The 22,547-nt window shown below is 36.2% G+C and overlaps 3 protein-coding genes across 5 annotated transcripts; 2 read left to right on the top strand and 1 right to left on the bottom strand.

Moving 5' to 3' along the window:
• The first annotated feature begins 3,641 nt into the window (after window positions 1–3,641).
• Window positions 3,642–9,311, top strand: rogdi (rogdi atypical leucine zipper). Of its 2 annotated transcripts, XR_013818325.1 has the most exons (12): window positions 3,642–3,870; window positions 4,558–4,629; window positions 4,729–4,811; window positions 4,962–5,016; window positions 5,244–5,324; window positions 5,462–5,557; window positions 6,706–6,804; window positions 6,884–6,997; window positions 7,119–7,168; window positions 7,317–7,443; window positions 8,235–8,350; window positions 8,426–9,311. XR_013818325.1 is itself a non-coding variant. In XM_079841104.1 (11 exons), exons 1-11 carry the CDS (start codon window positions 3,793–3,795, stop codon window positions 8,274–8,276), a joined length of 897 nt encoding a protein of 298 aa, XP_079697230.1. In that variant the 5' UTR covers window positions 3,642–3,792; the 3' UTR covers window positions 8,277–9,311. The 2 variants fall into 2 exon arrangements, 1 of the variants encoding a protein (XP_079697230.1); XM_079841104.1 differs by having other exon boundaries at window positions 8,235–9,311.
• Window positions 9,157–11,274, bottom strand: smim22 (small integral membrane protein 22). Its single transcript, XM_079841278.1, has 4 exons — window positions 11,173–11,274; window positions 10,459–10,604; window positions 10,311–10,378; window positions 9,157–10,199 (listed from the first exon to the last, which is right to left on the bottom strand). Exons 2-4 carry the CDS (start codon window positions 10,583–10,585, stop codon window positions 10,152–10,154), a joined length of 243 nt encoding a protein of 80 aa, XP_079697404.1. The 5' UTR covers window positions 10,586–10,604; window positions 11,173–11,274; the 3' UTR covers window positions 9,157–10,151.
• Window positions 11,275–13,338: 2,064 nt separating this feature from the next.
• Window positions 13,339–22,276, top strand: cog1 (component of oligomeric golgi complex 1). 2 transcript variants are annotated; one of them, XM_079828624.1, is made up of 15 exons: window positions 13,342–13,715; window positions 14,577–14,821; window positions 14,922–15,103; window positions 15,247–15,417; window positions 16,226–16,382; window positions 16,470–16,680; window positions 17,733–18,506; window positions 18,665–18,811; window positions 19,207–19,368; window positions 19,508–19,632; window positions 19,826–19,934; window positions 20,089–20,198; window positions 20,488–20,569; window positions 20,720–20,764; window positions 21,893–22,276. In XM_079828624.1, exons 1-14 carry the CDS (start codon window positions 13,407–13,409, stop codon window positions 20,732–20,734), a joined length of 2,799 nt encoding a protein of 932 aa, XP_079684750.1. In that variant the 5' UTR covers window positions 13,342–13,406; the 3' UTR covers window positions 20,735–20,764; window positions 21,893–22,276. The 2 variants fall into 2 exon arrangements, with proteins under 2 accessions (XP_079684749.1, XP_079684750.1); XM_079828623.1 differs by lacking the exon at window positions 20,720–20,764 and having other exon boundaries at window positions 13,339–13,715.
• The last annotated feature ends 271 nt before the right edge of the window (window positions 22,277–22,547 follow it).

Raw genomic sequence — 22,547 nt, 5'->3', positions numbered from 1 at the left:
GTCTGCCTATCTGTGACATCATCGCCACGCACCAGCAGCAGCGCTAAGAAAACAAAACATAGTATGGCGGATGACAGAGGAGAAGATAACGAGCGAGAAATAATCAAGCCACCAGGAGAAAGAGCTACCTGTACTTTCAACCCTTGCTAAATGTTACCTGTGCATTCCTGGCAGCAGTGTGCCAGCAGAGCGAGTTTTTAATACTGCTGGTGACATAGTGAACGCACAGAGAAGTGTTCTGAAGTGTTGAGGCTCACGCAGCATCTCGAGAACGAAAACAAATGAGCGCCGCTCATACAAAGAAACTCAGTTAACATACACAGTTAAAATTGTGCAGTTTTTATATTTATAACATATGATACAGTTAAGCAACATTACTCTAACAAGAGTGTTTTCCTGAATACCATCACGACTGAAAATGACACTGATTTCATAAGCCAGTTCCATAAACAATTTAACATTAAGTCACTTACATTTTAGAAGCAATATGGACTGTTTTTGTTCTATTTCAGCAGCGAAAATAGTTCCAAACAAATATCACAGCAGAACCGTAACGCATCTCACAGGAACATTGTGTGTTAGTGAATGATTCAGCGTTTTAATGAATCGGTTGAATCAAAGATTCAATGGCCTATTCGTAAACGACCGCCAAATTCTTGAATGATTCAGCCGTTTCACTGAATCGACTCAATGAATCGCTCATTAAGACGGTCACCTGCTGCCACCTACTGGTGGTTTAGTTTCATCTTCCCAACATTTCTTATTTGTATATTCAAAAATATTTAAAATAATCTCATAAAATTATTTAATGCAGTTGTAATTTTTCAGTGTAAATGATTTAATTTGATTGGTAACAGCCTATAGTGTCTTATTCTAGTTTAATTTATTGATCAAATTTAAGAATATAAAAGGAAAGCCGAAGCATACCCTATATTTTATAAGATATGAAAAAATGCCCTTTATAAAAAGGTACAAATATGACAAATATGCTTATTTAAATATGTCAAAGCTGATTAAACACTGGTGAGAATATTGCTTCAGAATAGATTATATTTACAAAAAAAATCCGGACAAGCAAATGTTTTACTCGGACAAGTGAATGACAGATTTACTTGTCCGAAGGACAAGCATGTGAACCGGCCTAATGTCGAGCCCTGTAGTAGCAGGTTCAGCCAGTTTATTCAACCTGAAGAAATGTTGGTTGCACTTTATTTTTGATATTAATATTGTATTTGTATTATTTTAATGTTGAAAAACAACAGCAAAAGTAGCAGGTAAACCTACTTTTAATTAAACCTGAAGAGAAGTTAGTTGCACTTTATTTTTTTATATTAATATTGTAATATTTGTATGTTGGAAAACAAAAGCAGAAGTAGCAGGTTAACCTACTGTTGAAATGTTGGTTGCACTTACTGTGCTTTTATTGAAAATGTATTGAATATTGAAAATGAGAGCAGAAAAGGTTAACTTCCTGTTAATTCAACCTAAACTGTTGGTTGCATTTTATTCAAATAAAATTTGAATGCATTTGCCATTAATTTTTGTTTACTTGTTTGTTTATATCCATAATTAATTGATACCTGATTCCCTTACAAGAAACAACAGGAGTCTAGGAAACTTCACCTGCAATGACCAGTATCCAGATATTTATTTCAGTCACACAATTTTTGGCTAAAAAGTTACTGAATCGATTTCAAGTCACTGAATCGTTTCGGATCGTATCGTTCTAAATGAACCAATATCGTCCTTGAATCGTATCGACAACCTCAAATCGTGATACGAATCGAATCGTTGTTAAAACGAATCGTTACACCCCTAATATATATATATATATATATACACAGTGGCATGAAAAAGTATGTGAACCGCTTGCAGAATCTGTGAAAATGGGAATAATTTTAACTAAATAAGAGGGATCATACAAAATGCATGTTATTTTTTATTTAGTACTGTCCTGAATAAGATATTTTACATAAAAAAATGTTTACATATAGTCCACAAGACAAAAAAAATAGCTGAAGTTATTCAAATAACCCTGATAAAAAGTTTCTGAACCATTGATTCTCAGTGCTGTGTGTCGTTCCCTGGATGATCCACGGCTGTTTTTTTGTTTTGTGATGGTTGTTCACGAGTCCCTTGTTTGTCCTGAGCAGTTAAACTGCCCAATGTTCTTCAGAAAATTCCTCCAGGTCCTGCACATTCTTCAGTTTTCCAGCCTCTTTTTCATATTTGAATATCCCTCTGTATGATTTTAAGATTCATCTTTACACACTGAGGAACATTGAGGGACTCAAACACAACTACTAAAAAAGGTTCAAACATTAACTGATGCTCCAGAAGGAAACACAATGCATTAAGAGCCGGGGGGTGAAAACCTATTGAATTTGAAAATCAAGATAAATTGTAGGCTACTTAATTTGTCTTCTGGGAAACATGCAAGTATCTTCTGTTGCTTCTGAAGGGCAGTACTAAATGAAAAAAATGATATTTAAACAAAATAAGAAAAATGTAGATATCTTCATCCTGTTCAAAAGTTTTCACCCCCAGCTCTTAATGCATTGTGTTTCCTTCTGGAGCATCAGTGAATGTTTGAACATTTTTTAGTAGCTGTGTTTGAGTCCCTCAATTGTCCTCAGTGTGAAAAGATGGATCTTAAAATCATACAGTCATTGCTGGAGAGGGTTCAAATATGAAAAAGATGCTGGAAACCTGAAGAATGTGCAGGACCTGGAGGAATTTTCTGAAGAACATCGGGCAGTTTAACTGCTCAGGACAAACAAGGGACTCATGAACAACCATCACAAAACAAAAAAACAGCCGTGGATCATCCAGGGAATGACACACAGCACTGAGAATCAGTGGTTCAGAAACTTTTTATCAGGGTTATTTTAATAAATTCAGCAATTGTTTTGTCTTGTGGACTATATGTAAACATTTTTTATGTAAAATATCTTATTCAGGACAGTACTACATAAAAAATAACATGCATTTTATATGATCCCTCTTATTTAGTTAAAATTATTCCCATTTTCACAGATTCTGCAAGCGGTTCGCATACTTTTTCATGCCACTGTATATATAGCCTATATATATATATATATATATATATATATATATATATATATATATATATATATATATATATATATATATATATATATATATATATATATATATATATATATATATATATATATATATAAATTACACAAACATTCAGAAAAAGTGCAAAAATATAAACATTTAAATGTTTTTAATTTACATAAATAAATATTCAAGTAGCCTGTTATTGAAAAAAAAAAATAGCAATGGAAAAATGACCAACACTTAAAAAAAAAAACCTGGCTGAATCCGAAATCGCCCCTTATAGGGCACTATTTGAGGGGACAGCCATTTGAAGTGGTGTCCGAGACCATAGTGGACGTTATTGAGTGCACTTCTATCCCACATTGCACCGCAATAATGAGTGTACTACAGCCGATATACACACAGCGGCTGTCCGACTTCGCGCACTAGTTTTCATTCACTCCTTCAAGTGAACTATATTAGTGGACTAACATAGGGAATAGTGAATGAGGGTTTAGGGGGCGATTTCGGATTCAGCCCATGTTATCCTCCAACCAATCCTCTCCAAGCCGGAAGATTACACAACCCGGAAGTTTGGCAGAAGGAGGCGGTGTCAAGCCTAATTGTTTATGTGTGATCGTCTAGCCCGTCACACTACATAGCTGACTGCTCAGGGCATTTTTTCTTTTTTTTTAACCAGATTTTGGATAGCTTTATTGCATTGTAATGCTCGGCGCAGAGCGATCTACTCTTTCTGAAATCGCGAAAATGACCGCCGCGAGTCAAGCAGAGAGGACTGTGATGGTGAGAGATTAATTTCTGTTTAATTTTTGCACCAGATGCATTACAGACATTGGCGAAGTATTTATGATTTGATGATGATAAATGAACAGATGCATTACAGACATATGCGAAGTCATTTTGATATGTTTATGAACAGTCATAATCAGTTGGTTAGGTTTTAGGTGCGTTGCAGATGAGCATATTGCTTTACGGTGCAGACAGAGCTTGTTGATGCAAATGTTGCAGCGCAGCTGGTGGGACAAAGTTTAAATTCATCCCAGTGTGAATGGTTAAACGATTGTAGCAGTGATTTGTTCTGCCTTATCATTGCTCTGTTTAGTTGATGTATTGATGTCTCTGTGCTGATGCTGCAGTCTGCTACTGGTCACTGGTTCTCCCAGTAATGCAACATACCGATCTATTTTTGCAAAATGATTAAATGGATAGTTCCCTCAGAAGTGATTTACAAACCTTCTGTTGTTGTTGTTTGCTTAAAATGTAAAATAGGAGCTATAGTAGCTTCACTTTAGTCACCATTGCCCTTCACTGTATAGAAAAAAGAAGCAGTTAAAGTGAAGGATGACTGAGGGGTTTAGTCTCCATCATTCTGCCCTAAGATCTGTATTTTGAGTTCCACAAAGCTAAACGACGACAGAATGTTAACTTTTTAGTAAACTATGTCTTTAAGGCAAGTTGTTGTGTTTTTAGGAGGAGGAATTCAATTGGCTGCTGAAAGAAGAGGTGCATGCAGTGATGAAACAGCTGCAGGACATTTTGAAGGTATCTCCAGATACTTAATAAATAGCTCACAACAAATGAATTCTGTGTTATCGTGCAAAAAAGTACATTAATAATAGCATTTGTGTGATTTCTCCAAAGGAGGCGTCAAGGCGTTTTTCAATGCCATCACCAGGTCTGGAAGGACAACTGAAACAAGAGAACTTCATTCTGGGCAACTCAACGTAAGATCCATTAAATGTGACCACTTGGTTTGGATTTTAAGAATACAATAATGTATGATTTTTGTTATTACAGTTTTATGGGAATGTGTGCAGTGCTGAAGATGTGTACAACATTGTATAGAAATACTTTTATCATTTTTATTCCATAAGGATGGACCAGGTTAAAGGAGTCTTGACGCTACAAGGAGAAGCTCTGACTCAGGCTGTAAGTATGTTTCACAATATCATGGAAATGAAATTCAGCAGGAATGGCACTGTTTTGATTCGGGTCCATTAAGTGGAGTTTTTAAATTGTATGAGACAAAATGAATCAAAACATAAATTTGATGTCAACCGGTGGAACTGCAAATACACTTAGTTCATTATCTCAGCGCAATTATAATTCTTGTAATTATGTAAAATGGGCAGAATGCATTTTTTTTTTCTTTGCAGGATGTTAATATCAAAGTCGCTAAAAGCAGTCAAGTCATGCATTTTGCATTCCGAGATGATAAACAGTGGAAATTGCAGCAGGTAATGTCTCTTTCTCTTTCATTGATTTTTAAAAGAAAAAAAATCAAGATCTTCCAAATGCCTTGCTTGAACATTATCTCTTTTGGAGTGTTTTAATATTATTCCCTCATAAAAATAGCTGTCCTGCCCTTCCTCAGATCCAGGATGCTCGAAACCATGTGAATCAGGCCTTGCAGTTACTAAGCAGCCGTGACGAGAGTTATCACTTTAAAACTGGGGCTGAAGTCAATAAGGTTTGTTTTTCACCAGTGAAAACATCTAACTGTTAAATTTGCTTGTCACAAATTTTTGCATGTTGTTGTCCAGGAACCGGATTCACAAAAATCTTAAGAATTTCTTAAAAGAAATACTAAGTTCAATAATTAAAAAACAAAAATCGAAAGAATAATGCTGCTAATGAACATGTCCTGCTGAATGCCGCTGACAAATTACATATTTATAAGAATAAAAACAAGGTTCCTATGTGACTTTTTGTTGTTTTTGATACTGAATTTCAAATTCAGCAAAAGTCAAGTTACTTTAACTATAGACCAAAGTCAGAGTAGACGCAATATTAAATTTAACGCAGATGAAAATGAGGCTGTGAGGAGGGATAGACTTAGTCTTTATAATTGTGCGCACTAAATAAAGGCCCTAGATCATATAATTTTCATAACTCACAACTTTCAAAAAAAAAAACATTTTACAGATTTCTTTTATTTTATTTTCTCGGAGAGACGTTTCATCAGCTGAACAATCGGTATGTTTTAAATAACATTATTAACCGTTGCACTGCACTTCTATCCCTCACAGCCTTGTTTTCATTCCTGTCAAAAAATATGGAGCTACCCTAAGGTCTATACACTCAGAAATAAAGGTACAAAAGCTGTCACTGGGGCGGTACCTTTTCAAAAGGTACACTTTTATTCCTTGAACATATTCCTTTTATGTATTAATATGTTCACATTAGGTACTAATATGTACATTTAAGGTACCAATATGCAATATTTAGGTACAAAAGTGTACCTTTTGAAACGGTACCGCCCCAGTGACAGCTTTTGTACCTTTTTTCTGAGAGCGTCGATGCTTTTTAAGAACATTCTTTTCAGTCATTCAAATTCTTCACAAGTCTTTTGAACAAACTTAAAAATACTACATTACAATATATTTTAAACTTTATTCTTAGTATTTTTAAGTAAAAAAAAAAAAAAAGCAGTTCCGGCCCCTGGTACTTAGTGTGGTTCTTATGTGCATAATTGAGATTTCCCATTAGTGCGTTTGAAGCTGTTGTGCGCTACAGGTTATTCAGAAATAGGAACGTTTCTTTCCTTAAAAACGGTCTAAAAAATGTTTTGGTCATGTATGCAAAGTCCGATTGCACTTGGCATCATTTGTGTTTCAGCTTATGGATGCGATAATGCTTCAGTTGACCCGAGCCCGTAACAGACTCACGACCCCGGCCAGCATGACTCTTCCTGAGCTTTCAGCCAGTGGCCTAATGGTTAGTATGTGGATCTTCACTAGATTTAAATGTGGATTCTCCATGTGCTGTTATGAACATTTTCTGCTGTTCTTTCTAGAAAATGTTCACACCTCCAATGCCTGGAGATGTGATGGTCAACTTCTATATCAATCTCAGTAAACTGTGTCTGACCGTGTATCAACTACATGTGCTGCAGCCTAACACTACTAAGGTATCAGGTCATCTGAAAATAAGCACTAAATATGACGACAACTTGTTTGCATGGCTTTTACAGTCATGCTTAACATGAACGTGTCTGCTTTTAAATGCATAATCATTTTGTTTTCTGTTAGAACTTCAAACCGGCAGGAAGTTCAGTGCTGCATAATCCAGGAGCAATGTTGTAAGTGTTTGTCACATTTCCTGTTTTCATGCTGCAACAGCATCCAGCTGTCAGTCTCATACAGTATCATGTGTAAATCTGCTCTTTTCAAACATTCTGTTTGATAAAGGTTTTATGTCATTTCACGATATTCTATATTCTCCTCAAGTGAATACAACAACACCAAGTTCGAGGTGAGCCATGTCCATAAGGTGGAGTGTGTAGTGCCGTGGCTGAATGACACTCTGGTGTTTTTCACCATTTCCCTGCAGCTCTGTCAACAGCTCAAAGATAAGGTGGGTGTGGCCTGTTGATATGGTAACAAGTCTGATCTCACCTGCAATGTCATAGCATTGCATGGCAACAGAATGACATCAGCGGGTTATCAGAGAATTAGGGCTAAAGGATTATGGCAAAAATGATAATTGTTGATGATTACCCTGATATTGTAATCACTAATCTATTAATATTATTTGCTATTATGAATAATTTTGATAGAATTACTAGGATTGTTAAAAATGACAATGATTTTCAAGCTTGTTTTTAAGTGCCTGTTGGTATTCAGCACCCATTTTAGTATGCCAGTGAACAAGAAAAGTTTAAAAATACAGTAAAATATACTGTGTATATGTACGGATTATTGTTGTTATTATTATATTTTTTTTTAATGTAATTTATTCCTGTGATGGCGCAACTGAATTATCAGCAGACAAAAGAACAGCAATCGTTCTAAATGGAAATCTTTTGTAACATTACAAGTGTTTTACTGATTTTTACTAATCTTTCGATAAGTTTAATGCACCCTTGCTGAACAACCGTATTAATTCCTTTTAAAAAAATCTTACTGACCTCAAACTTTGAACAGTAGAGCAAAATGTGTAACATCCCAGTTAAAACTCACCAATTCTTGTTAATGATTGTCCTGTGATTTGAAGTTGACGTCATATTAATTATAATGCTCAACCGGTGCAAAAAGCAAAGCAAACATTTTGACACAATGGGAGCAGATCTGAATGTAAATGCTGTAATCGATACTTTTGGTTATCTAATTATCTAAATATTCATTTCTTTCCTTTTTTATTTGCAGATTTCCGTCTTCTCTAGTTTCTGGAACTACAGACCGTTTTAAGCTATATTTGAACATAACTCTACAGTGAATGATAATTGTTACGCTCTAGGATGCACTAGGAACAAAAAATTTATGTGAACAAGTTCCATGAGATCTATTGTGACTTTATTATATGACCAATGCATTCATTTTGTGTGCTTCTTGTTCAGTATGTGTACTGCAGCAGAGGTAGTGTGCGTAGTTTATGGACTGGATGCATTCATTTGAAACAGGCTCTTCATATGAAGGTATTCATTGATGTGTTTTTTTGTTTTGTTTATGCAGTATTTGTCATTGTCAGTGTTGACTGTTTGTCAGTAATCTTGCCTATATTAAAGCTAACCTCATCTAACGTGTTTAGGTTTAGACAATACACGTTGCTTACGTTCTGTGTCTCGCACAGACTGTGAAATATTCCAGTTTATTTGTTTTTGAGAGATCTTTTCAAACTCATTTTACCAGTGTTCATTCCTTTTAATCCAGGGGCTTGTAAATGTAACACTTCTTGAACATTATTTATCCAGTACCAGGGACTATCATCAATGCAGCAAGGCAAAAAGCATTGAGACCATTGTCATATGCTAATAAATGTGCATAAATGACCAACAGTATATGTGCCACTGTGACTCAACTGTGGTATGATTATATTAACACTAAATGACAGAAAACGGCTCCATGTTCCATCATTCCACTAACACTTCACACATTCCTGAGGATGGTTGATCAGAGAGCAGAGTTCGGTGTTTCTAATAACAATCATTCTATGATTAAAAAAAAATAAGCATATAATGTTGATCGATAGTTCTGATACTGTCCAGGGCTTGTGATCATTACAGAAATAGTTTTCTCTGTGTTGGTAGTTAATTTACTCTATTGTCAGTCTTGTTTATTTATTGCCACATTTATTTATTTCATGTTAAATGCACTTAATTTGTGTCCTTGTTGATTTCATGCATGACAATTACAATATTGCTGAAGTAAAAACTAAGCTATTTTAATGTATATTTCACGCTTAATATGGAATATTTTGAGCAATAAACATACTTTATGAACAGTACCTTGCTCTTGACCCATTTCTCAAAATGTTTTAGACTGAATTAATTGACCAATGCTATTGTCTAAAAGTATTTTGTATACAGGGAAATGAACATTTTATTTGCAAAATGCCATTGAATTTCACTGAAATCTTTTAAATAGATTTATTTTTGGTTTACAATGTCTACATTTTATAATAATGCGGCACACTATAAAAGAAAAATGCTACACAAACATTCATACTCATTTTTCCAAGTTAGATTTTTCCATATTGCTTAATCTGTTTGCAATAAAATGAGTGGTTTTAGCAGAAAAGTAACCCATTAAAAAAAAGAGAATATTTTCAGAAAGTGAAGGTTTTATATTGTTTACATTTCAGATTTAAAAGTCAAGGCTTTGAAACAAGTACACTGAAACCCCTATGTGTTGGCTGAGTGGCTGGGAGAACCAGTAACAGCTAGGTTCCAGATTAAAATATCTTTTAAAAATAAGAACATGTCAATGAAGGCTGTTTTGTTAAGGGCCTGCATTCGTTCCAACCAGGAAAGTTGCTATAAAGTGCTTCAGTAATGTGTTTAACTAAAAAAGTGGATCTGTAATCTATAATGGACAACTGCAACGTCAGTCATGTGATGTCCTGGGTAAATATTAATAGCATTTTTACACAGTTGGGAAAGGTTGTTGCTGTCATCATTCCTATAAGGAAGCATCTACCTAAAATATTTTCTTCCTCCCTCTATAAATGTAAATTTTCTCAAGTATAAACCGTGATTAGGTGGCATAAGTGCTATAAAAACCGATTCACATAATTATTATTTTGTAGGTGATTTGAATGTAGTGGTTCCAGTTGTTTCTGGAAAATCATGGCTCCATTCCCATATTGTCGATGCCCACCTTCTGTCTTCTTGGCTTTAATGTGGAAAACAGTAGCTGTTACCACAAATGTCAGGACATGTATTGATTCATGAGTCTATAGATGACATTATCTGTAAGATTACAATACGGTAGTAGCATTCTGACCTTCTCATCGCAGCAGCAGCAACAACAGCAGCGGATGAGAACCAAGATAACCAGCAAGAGGACCATGCCTATGAACATTTAACAATGTGTTAACTAAGGATTCTTAATTATGTATCGTCATTTCTCATTTTTGCTTAATTTTACTTGCCTATAAAGATGAAGAAAACTGCAAAGGAGGCAATGTCCCAATCTGACTGAAACATCTGCTTTGATTGTAGTCTTGAGACCACATCATTGAACTGGTTCTCAAAATCCTGTTGAATGCTCTTGTCCATGACTTCAGTAAGAAGATTCCTAAATGGAGGGAATTATATTATTGACACGCTGTTGTCATATATTTGAAAACACAAACTAAGAAAATAAAACCCAGATGCCCATTAACTAAACCAACCTGTTCAACACACAAATGTACTCAAATGATATCCTGAATAAACAGGACGTTTTTTCTATAGTCTTGCGTACAAAATACATTCAATTAACCACAACGAGGATCTTAAGGTACAAACTATATTCTAAACTTTAGAAAAGTGTATTTTTAATTAAGCTATTAGAAACTAAAAGAGAAACTGATGCTTCTAGTCACGCCGTTTTACTCATTCATACGTTTATTCAGTTAACGACAGACTGACCTCAAATTCATTCGCTTAACACTTTTATTGATACTTAAACAGTTTATCGTTTACTTTTAAAGTAGGCAATTAATCTTACAATTACCAAAATTATGAAAATCAAAGATCGCAGCCCGCCCTCATGCAGACTAATCGTATTAAACCTAAAATAACTTATAATCGTCCTAATTAGCTTATTTCCATTTCCATACATCGTCTTAATGTATCTTATAGAACAATTATAGATCGCTCACCTGTTGTTTTGCTCTGTCGTATTTCCGGGTTACTACGCTACACCTGTCATTAAAGGCTGTTCAGTGTTCACCCGCTGAAATGCTTTTTGCGGAAGTGCGATGCTTGTACAGGAATCTTTTTTTTTTTTTTTTTTTCAATTACAGACAAAACAAATATAAGACATTGTGGTACAGTTCAGCGTATGTAGAACAGAATAACAACATAAACTAAAATATAGAATGAACATGTATGTAAAAAAAAATATTTAAAAAAAAATACTGAAATAAAGTTTTTTGTTTTTTTGTTTTGTTATCTCATGTTTGAAAGAGTTTCAATGTATATTGTGAGTATGATAAAAGGTAATATATGAGGGTTTATTTTGAGTAATTCTTGAATATAAACTTAGCCAAAATAATTAAAAGATTAATAATATAGTTTTGTTTTTCAGAAAAAAAGGGTTTTGAAAACCGAGTAAAATGTCATGAGGTTCTAAATTAAGAGTTCTGTTTAATTTTTAGTTTAGTTTTAGTTTCCATGTCTATTTTAAAGTCCAAAAATAAATAGAAAAAGGGCAATAAAAAATAAATGTTCAATATCTTCAATCAATGTGTTACAAAAAGTACATTCATTACAAACAGTATGATTTACTAATTTTACAAGATAACATCTATGAATAATTTTGTAAATTATTTATTTTACTTGGTAATGTCCAAATGCTGTGCCAAAATATACAATGAGATTTAAGCCATTTTGATTGAGGACTGGATGCGACATTAAAGACATGTGCATTTCTTATAAAATTGTTATTAATAGCCTACGTTTATCAAAAAAGGGAGAGATAATTTACAAAAAGTTGGGGATTTTGTAAGGTTGTATTATTAATATCTACATTTAAGAATTTGGTTAAGATTATTATGCCATTGGGGATAGACTTAATTATTTTAGAAATAGACTTTAAAAAAACATTTAGAAATAAAATTAGGGTATGAGTATAGTTGCCCATTCTTGTCAAAAAGCTGGTTTACAATTAAAATGTTGTGTCGAACACAATTCTCCATGTACAAGGACTTCATATGATATCGTTCCATATTAAACACATGCTAGGAGAAAAATTATGTTTGTATAAAAGTGACAAGTACAGTAATGCTTGTTTGTGATAATTGGCCAAAGCAATAGGACGTTTACCAGTTATATAAGGACATTGCAGCAAAAAAATTAATCCCCCAAGTTTTTCAAATACAAAATATGGAACGATATTAAATATACTTGTTTGATTTTGTTTAAAAAAGTTTTTAAGCCAATTCATTTTTAAAATTTGGTTGAAAGTAGTCAAATCAAGAACATTTAACCCACCATCAGACAATTTATTAACAAGGACACTTTTCTTAATTTGTTTTTTCATATGAAATTAAAGAGTATTTTATAAATTTGTGAGCATATATCCTTTGGGGCACTAAGTGAAGAGAAAATGTATGCTGCTCTTGAAAGACCTTCTGCTTTACTCAATAAAATTCTTCCTTGAATAGAAAGATCCCTTGTTAACCATGGGTTAGAGGTGAATTGGGACACTTTTTGCCATTGAGTTGACTTGGAAAAAGTGTCCCAATCACCCTGAATTCACCCCTATATTTCTTTTGGATTTTCAGTAACAGGCCTAAAACTAGAGTTGATCATTACATCAGTGTCTTTAGAGACTTACAGGTTTCTACAGGAATCTATTGCCAACTCAATTGCCTTTATTGTGATATCGATATATTATTAACCACACAGAGAATGCACCATGCAGTCACTGGTTTTGGTTTGGGTTCAGGTATTCCACACTTCAGGTTTATTTGGTTATCACAACTTTGATAAAAATGTAATGCTGTGTTTCTTGATAACGTTGTTTACTTGTCGTTTTTTGGACACTCTTATTACCTCTAGGAACTCAAAAGCACTTAAAACTCTCATTGTGTCATTTTTATATTTTTCTAACGTAATTTTCTATCGTGAAAACCCCTGCTGGAATTGTTATGTACGTTCTTGGCATTAATAAAATAAGTAAAAAACACACCCTTCAGGTAGACAATAAATAAATAAATGTAACGAAAACATCCAATATTATGTGTGTTGTAGTACCAAACCTCAACTAAGAGAGTCGCTCTCACTTAATTCAACGTGTGAGGAATGACCTCTGACCCTTTGTTTACGTGGAAGGAGAGCTGTTCGTGCTTCCGGGTTTTATTTCTGCAGTTATCTGCTCAGTTTTAAAGAGATGGCTACGGTACCGGCCCAATCTCTTCGGGTTTCAGAAATTAAAGACCCTACCGTTTTATTTGAACGGTACGGTACAGATGATATCCGTGCTATTGAGAGGAAAGTGCGCGGAGAGATAGAGCAGAAGAAGGAAGAACTTCGACAGATGGTCGGTGAACGTTATCGGGATTTGATCGATGCTGCTGACACTATCGGTGAGATGAGACAGTGCTCGGAAAGTGTCGTTCAGTCCATCCAGGACATGTACCGGTACTGTCACAAACTGAAGCAGGCGAAAAACGCCCCTCAGTCCAGCGGCAAAGCAGAGGTAAAGCTGTCACATGTTTGTTATAAATATTGCCAAATACAGCCATATTTATCACAAGTATTAAGTGCAGGATTAATTTTGTATTCTAGCTTGTAGTAGGAAAGATACGAATTATCTAAGAATCACAAATAATCTCTTTACAATTTGTCTGATGGAGATGAGCATTATTACTGATTATTCTAAATAAAGAAGGCTCTTGTGATCACCAAGGCTGAATTAGTTTGATCAAAAATACATATATAAATCAATAATACATTTAAATAAGTGCTAAATCCCCTGTTTTGATATTTTGTAATAATTTATTCATGTGATGTATAGCTGAATTTTCAACATCATTACTCCACTTTTCAGTGTCACATGATCCTTCAGAAATCATTCTAATATGATGATCTGGTGCTCAAGAAACATTTCTTATTATCATCAATGTTAAAAACAGTTGTGCTGCTTAATTTTTTTGTGAAAATGTTATCCCCGGATTCTTTGATTAATAGAAATGAAAAAGAATATAATTTATTTGAAATAGAAATCTAACTGACTAAAATAATTTCTTAATAAAATAATAAAATAATCTTCATTCGTTACTGGTAACCAGTTTCGGTAACACTTTATTTTACTGTGGCTTTGTTACATATGTTACATGTACTTAACTGTAGTAATAACAGTAAAATCTGCATAATTACATCCGACTCACCCTAATCCTAAAAACATGTTGTTATAATTCAGTACTAGTATAATTACACTGTAACAAGGACGCCTTAAAAAAATAAAGTGTAACCCCAGTTTCTATCAATATACAATAAATGCCAAAGTCAGAGCTCAATTGTTAAATGCTCATTAGATGTGTTTTTTTATTCCTGGCAGGGTCAGAAACAGTCCCAGGAGAAATTCTATACGATGGCGTCACAGATAAAGCTCCTTCTGGAAATCCCTGAGCGGGTCTGGAGCGCAATGGAGTCCTCGCAGTACCTGCAGGCCACACAGCTCTACCTGCTGTGCTGTCACCTTCACAGCCAGCTACACTTGGAGGGCGGAGGGCATCAATACAGCCCTGTCCTTTCTCGCTTCCCCATTCTGGTGCGTCAGGTAGCAGCTGCAGGTCATTTCAGGTACATTATAGACTGTGTACTCTACTCGTTATAGGCTGTTAAATGTTTTTCGGATGCGTTTTTTTGGTCTTACCTAAAGCTAGCTGCCTTTTATTTGTAGGTCTACAATCTTATTGGACAGTAAGTCTGTGCTGCGGGGCAGGGCGGTGTCTGATCAAGCGATTGCTGAAGCGCTGGTCTCCACCATGCTTCTGGAGGACAGCTCCCCTCGCCAGGCACTTGCTGATTTCCTGCTGGCTAGGAAAGCATCCATTCAGCAACTGCTCAATCAGCCCCAGCATGGTGAATAACCTTGATAATATGACTAACCTTTCGGCTTATGATAGTTAAGCTTGTTCTCTTATTTTTATTTGGTTGATTAGAATATATCACTACATTTGCACATGGTTGTTCTTCATACAGATGTGATGCTGTCCCTCTCTTAGGTGCGGGTGTTAAAGCACAGGTTTGTTCTTTGGTGGAGCTGCTGGTCACCACTCTGTATCAGGCGTACGCTGTGTTTTATGTGCCTCCGGAGGGCCAAGTGTCCGATACCGGTTTGGGCTGTGGCCTACTTTTTACCACCTTGGAGAATGTGACTTCCAACACATCCTCTGGTGAGTATACAGTTTTGTTGGGATGCTTAAACATTGGTGTAAGATAAGGGGGTAAAAAAAATGTCCCTGCACAATAAGCTAAATCTATTACGGCTGTCGTGATTTAAAGTGAATTGTGAAAATGAATGAAAAGTGTTGATTGCGGCATTAAAATTAGATCGGCTCATGTTGCATCAGATTTCTTTTTATGCATTTTTTAAGCGACGACCATTATAACCAATCACATGCTTCTGTTCTGTTCAAGCTTATGAATGGCCAATCATAGGTGTTTAGATTGCTCTTAGATTAGGAGTTTGTTTAGGAGTGTAATCATGCAGAATTCGCACTAGACTGAAGTTATAGTGGGGACGGTCTTTGCGCTGTGTTTTTTTCATGCTACTAAAATAACCAATGTAAAGTCTTGGTTTTCTAATTTATTCTTTATGTATGCTATTTATGTAAATACATGAATGCCACCTTTGAGCAGCATTACACAGTAATGAAACTGTAAAAATAAACCAATGACATGTCAGATACAGCTTTTGTTACACCTTTGCAGTGTAAAAAAATGGCTTGATACATTTTTATTGGTTAACTTTATGTATCTGACATATAACGTATATGACACTGATAAATTTAATAAGTTAATAAAAAATGTATAAAGGTAGCAATGGTCCTTGGAAATCAATTACAGGGGCACATTAATGGAAAACTTAATTTTTGACGTGCATGGTCACTGTGCGCCTGATAGCTTGTTCTTTTACTTTATGTATCTAAGTCTAACTAACTAGCCTAAACGAACCTTTGTGTTTTTTTCTGTGAAATCCAGGGAAAGATAAGAAGGTTCTGGACAAAGAGATGAGCACAGGAAGCTGGTTTAAATACCTTCCCCCTTCAGTGATGAACTTCCAGCCTGTCCTTCGGACACTAGCACAGCCTATACAGAGGGAGCAGCTCAGAGACACGCTACAGCAGTGGATCGATACGTATGTCCCTCCCACAAAGGTTAATTTACATTTCTCAAATGATTAGATTTTTTTTACATGCCTATTTTTTATATATTTTTTTAATAGCTGTAAGGAGGATATCCGCAGTGGAGTCAGCAGCCTTCTGGTCTACGTGAAGAGTCTAAAGGGTCTGGCTGCGATTCGAGATGCCGTGTGGGAACTGCTCAGCAGCGAGTCCATCAGTCAACACTGGAGTACTGTGTGTCAGTCCCTCCTCGAACGACCTCTGGCCTTGTGGGATGACCTTTTGCAGCAACTCTTCCTGCAGAGACTTCAGGTACTCGTAACCGATTTAACCAGTTAAACTGGTCTAATAGATTTGTTGGCTCTGTTTACACCTGCTGTTAACCTATAGTGGGTGATCCCATTGTAGGTATTCAGATTAGAAAATTTGCAATTCTAACCAGTGAATAGATTTCAAGAGAAGGGTATCTGACTATATACATGTTAAAACAAAAACATGAACATTTGGAAGACTGTTGCTCTAATTATTAGAATACTATTTTGATAATCTATAAATCTGTGCATTTTATTTAGGGAAGTGAAAAAAAAAAAAAAAAAAAAAATTATATTCCGCACCTTTACCAATGTTCTCCTTAAAACAATGTCCAAATTATACTACAGATATATTTATGATTAAATGCTCTACATATTGTAACATTTTAAAATATTTTCACTGTAGCGTATATATTGTAAAATAATTGATAATGATGTAATGTATATTAAAAATATATATTACTGTAATATACATGTTTTGGAACCCGTTTACACCTTGAATTACTGCTGTCTCCTTGGGATCGAATCACCTGAGATTGAATGTTTGCCTTGTCATCCAAGATGAGGTGTCAGTTATCTCTCCAAACTTGTGCTGCATCCCAATTTGTCTATGTCCTAAAAGTTTGTACTGTTTTTGTGAAGAAAAAATATATGCTTTCCAGTGTGAAGCAGAAGAGCGTTCAGCTTTGCGACATACTACTTCATCATAACTGATAGATACTGATTATTAATCACTCAAACCTCTTTATCTAAACCGCTCTACTTAACTGTCAGACTCGAACGTCCGCCATGTTTGTAGTTTGTAGTTCTGATTGATTCCTCGTCCAACGCGCAATAGGTAATGGGTAAGATTAGAGTGTGCACTGGAAAGAGTAGACCATCCGGGTATTTTTGGAATACTCATGTCAACATACTACGATTTGGGACACGCTATTTCTAATTTCGAATACTATTTAGGATGGATAGTATGTGAATTGGGATAGTATGAGCTCTTGAGTTTATAGGTACGTGTTATAGGTACTCCTCCTACTCATGTACCATTGATCTCTCTAGGCGATCACGCAGGAGGGCACAGAAGGGATCTCCAGCAGCTCCAGACAGCTCTTGTCTTCAGCTCTGCGGGATCTGCAGGGTCAAGCCACAGCTGGGAATTTCAGCCGAGGAGCGCAGTATGAGAGTGATGTTGCAGCTTTCCTGTGGTCCGAGTCTCAAGGTGACCTGCTCAGCGACGCAGCCTGGGTGAGTGTAGCCCAACGCAGTCCGCAGCAGAAGAGTGGCCTGTCCATGAAGACCCAGGCCCTCACCCCCTGCGTTCAGACCTTCTGCTCCTCCCTGGACTCCAAGCTCAAAGCCAAACTAGATGATTTGCAGCACTACTTGCCCTCTGAAAAAAATGGCAAGGAGCCTTCAGTGACGACTAGCTCTCCTATTAACCGCTTTATGGATGCTGGAGCAGTGGAGGACATTCTTCGAGAGCACTGCCTGGCATGTGTGAGGGACGTCCTTGCCAGCGTTCGTGCTGAGCTCACTAATGCCCAGGATAAGAACAGCAGCCCTAACCAGTTAAGCTCAGTGCTCTTTATGGCCAGACTATGCCAGTCAATGGGGGAACTGTGTCCAAGTCTGAAACAATGCATCCTGGGGAAGCAGGGGGGCGTGGATCCTGTGAGCAGAGGCACTCCACGACAGGGCAAGAAGTTGGGCAAAGGCAGCACAGCCAAGGCAGCGGACGTCAGCCCAGCTCAGGCTAAGTGGAGCTGTCTGAATGAAGAACTTCTTTCCTGCAGCATGGAGGCCTATGGTATCTGGAGCTCAGCACTCACCAGGGTAAGATTATGAAGACATCCGAGACATTCTGGGGACAGGAAATCAACTTAATTTGCCAGCTTGATTGTAATGCAGGGTACATATTTGAGGCAAATATCTTTTTACTTTTTAATGCTTACATTCTTCAATAAAATGTAATAATTAAAACTGCATTTCAGGCACTTGTGGGCAGCTTTGCTGCAACTCTCCATGCAGGAACCGCTGGATCCGTCCTGGGTACTGCTACTAATTGGGAAGAACTGGAAATACAGGAAGAAACAGAGTCAGGCAGCAATATAATGTCCAAAATACGCCTTCCTGTGCAGGTAACCGTCACATTTTAAATTATGAATCTCAAATATGAGAACCCCTTTAAGGCACCACCTTCTTGGAAAAAAAAAGACACTTGTGTTTTTTTCATGTATAACAACCCATTTAATGAAAGATAGACACATACAATATGTATTATGAAAGACACAAATACAAACTATTCTTGCACATGCGTGCATATTTATTTATTTGTGGTATTATTAATATGTACTTATTTTTATAGTATAAAATACTTGCATTATAATTTTTTTGTGGACTCCTTAGCACCCATTGTGGCCCCCTGGTTTGAAACGTTTTTGTAATATTGCACAGTGTTTTATGTAATGGAAAGGATGTATCTATATTAATTGTAAAATAAATATTTCCCCCTTTTGTTTTCCTCTTTCTTCAGCCATCATGGTATGTTCAGTCGTTACTCTTCCACCTGTGCCTTGAGGTCAATAGGGTCGGAGGTCACGCGTTGCCAAAGGTCACTCTGTTGGACATCTTGCGAAGTTGTCTAGGCCAGGTGGTGAGTGAATATGAAAGACTCACTCAGAACAAACAGAGCAAGGTGAGACAATTGATTAAATCTCTCTCTTATTCTTCCATTCCTGCTTTTTAGTCACTATTGTAATGTAATAATTCATTAACCAAATGTCTGTTGTTCTGTCTCCTGCCTTTCCGTCCTCCCTGTCTCTCTCTCTCTCTAGGATGCAGGCCTCCCCATGACCCAGAACAGAGCTTTGCAGCTGTTGTTTGACCTTCGGTATCTCAATGTCACTCTAGGGTCCCGTCTTGACGAGGGTAGGAGTTCCCGCTCTCAGCAAGACCCAAGGTAATCTCTTCACAAGCTAGGGATGGGCACAAGTCCTCTGTAGGAAGTAACAGCAATGATCGGTCATGAACACACAATCATGGCGTGACTTGACTTTCCAACTTTAAAACAAAGCACAGCCGATTAGACCAAGAATAGCTTCTGCCTGAACGGCAGACCTCTTACACTTCTTCATTCTTGCTGTTTGTTAAAGGATCCAGCAGGTCTGTGACTCCCTGGAAAGTCACATTGATCCATTTGACCTGGATGTTTTTACTCCACATCTGAACAGCAACCTGAACCGACTCTCACAAAGGACTTCTGTAAGCATGGCCATTTATCTCCCACTAACCCTGTTTTAAACATCCAATAGTTTAATTGGCCCATTCAATTTGCCTGTTCTTATGTGATTTAGTTTGGCATTATGCTTGTCATCTTTTTTGTATTGAACAGTGTTTTGTCTCACGTTGTTTCTAGGTGCTTTTAGGATTGTTGACTGGCACAGAGAAGCAGTTTGTCTCTAGGACCAGCAGTATCAACTCTCAGGAACCATACAACATCCTTCCTTTGGCTAGCAGCCAGATCCGGTGAGTATAAACTTTTTAACTCGTCGTTGTATATACAGTATTTATGGCTTGTTAATATAATACAAATATATTTTGTTAGACACATCATACATGCGTTTAGAATACAAGTATAATTATATTAATATATCTTTTTAATTTATTTAATTTGAATATTTAATTTCTCATTTATACTTTTCTTATATTTTAATTAATTATAATTTCATTATTTTCATTAAATGTAGTAATTTCGTTTTTGATTAATTATATTTTGAAATATTTAATTTGCTATATTTAAATTCCCCCCCTCAAGGTTTGGTTTGCTGCCACTGAGTATGACAAACTCTAGAAAGACTAATTCAGCCACACATGGAGCAGATATCACTAGACCACTGGTAGGTTGATTAAGCATTTGGTATGTACAATACCTCTTCTGGTAAAGAAAAGTAAACCATTGTGTGTTGATGTTTACTGAAAAAGACTTCATTTGGTGTTTTATGTTATCATGGCTTTGCAAATGAGTCACTTTCTACCAATGCTCCCAGTTTTACGTGGCCTAGCAGAAGAGTTGCTGGATCTCAAGGCGATAGGTGACGTCATATTGTGTGGTCCTCATTTTTTGCAGTGAGCTTGCAGTGCATCGTTTTGAATTTACTGAACTTGATTCGCTCTGATTGCATCAGCTGACATGCTTTGTGAATGCAACACCAGCAATCAAATGCAGCTGATACATGAATATTGAGCAGTATGAGCAGTAAAGGGTTAGTTCACCCAAAAATGAAAATTAGCCCATGATTTTCTCACCCTCAAGGCATCCTAGGTGTATGACATTCTTCTTTCAGACCAATAAAATCAGAGTTATATTTAAAAAAGTCCTGTCTAATCCAAGCGTTATAATGGCAGTGATTGTGGCTTTTGAAGTCCATAAAAGTGCATCTGTCCGTCATATAACTGCTCCACACGGCTCCGGCTTCCGGCCGATGGCCTTCCTTATTCAACGTACAGAAAAAGTGTGTACACAAATTGTGCCTCTTGCAGTTCAGAATGCTTACGTTACGACATTGTACACCAGTTACGCTCGTCAGACATAGTGTAAGCATTTTAAACTGCATGAGGCACTAGACTTTTTCCGTAAGTTGAATACGGAAGGCGATCAGCTGGAAGCTAGATAATTTACTTTATACATTTTTAAATATGGATATTTTTCTTACACAAATGCATCGATTCGCTTCAGAAGGCCTTTATTAACCCCTGGAGCCGTGTGGAGCAGTTATATGATGGATAGATGCACTTTTATGGACTTCAAAAACAGAGCAACAATCACTGCCATTATAAAGCTTGGATTAGCCAGGAGGACTTTTTTAATATAACTCCGATGTTATTTGTCTGAAAGAAGAATGTCATATACACCTAGGATGACTTGAGTGTGAGTAAATCATGGGCTAATTTTCATTTTTGGGTGAAACATCCCTTTAAGGCTGTTGAGCAGTATCTGCATCATCAATCACAACACAAAGTTTAATGCTTCTGTATTATAAGCAAATAAGCATCATGTAGTTACAGATTTCTCCATTGGCTTTAAACCTGCTAAATCTTCTGCTTGTGGTGACCATTTTGGGCTCTGTGTGAAAAACTATTCAAAGCCCTCTATCTGCTCTGGTGTCACATGTAAATCCATTTTTAAGGCAATTTACATGTTTTGTTTTTCTCCATTTTAGGTGGCTCCCTCCTCTGCTTCTGTTCCACAGGACAGTTTCCGGCCAGGAAATCTCTTCAGGCAGTTAGCAGATCAAGAAGAGGAATCCGCAGCCCCTTCTCTCTTTAAACTAGGCTGGCTTTCTAGCATGGCCAAATAAACTTTTATAAAGTTGGTATTTTTTTAACTGCGTACAACACTATTTAAAATACATTTGAAAATGTAACTACCGTGTCCTGTATTGCTTATTCTTTCAAAATCACATGATAAAAAGTTAAAATGCAATGCAAAGCATTAATAAAAAGGGGAAGATTAAATTAACATTACACCTTTGTATTTATCAAGCACATTAGCTATAATTTGGTGGCTTTTACTTATTTTATTCTTATTAAAAATGTTAAGTGAATCAGAAGCACAATATTTTCAATTTATTTCCTCATTGTAATTTACATTTTTGTGTAAATGTATATTTTAGCTCTATATCCATGTTAGTTAATTATCCTAATTAAGATTTTGCTTGTATACAGTCAAACCCGAAATTATTCAGACAACAGATATTTTTTTTACTGGTGGATGCAGGACACTATAGTATAGTTAATTTATGTAAGTGAGAATAGCAAAATAAGGTAAATTGTGACATATACCCAAAAATTCTTCATACAGTGGACTACCAGTAA

This window comes from Gobio gobio (genome assembly GCF_949357685.1).
Source record: "Gobio gobio genome assembly, chromosome: 1".
Classification (NCBI taxonomy): Eukaryota; Metazoa; Chordata; class Actinopteri; order Cypriniformes; family Gobionidae; genus Gobio; species Gobio gobio.
This window is presented reverse-complemented; position numbering and strand designations above follow the sequence as displayed.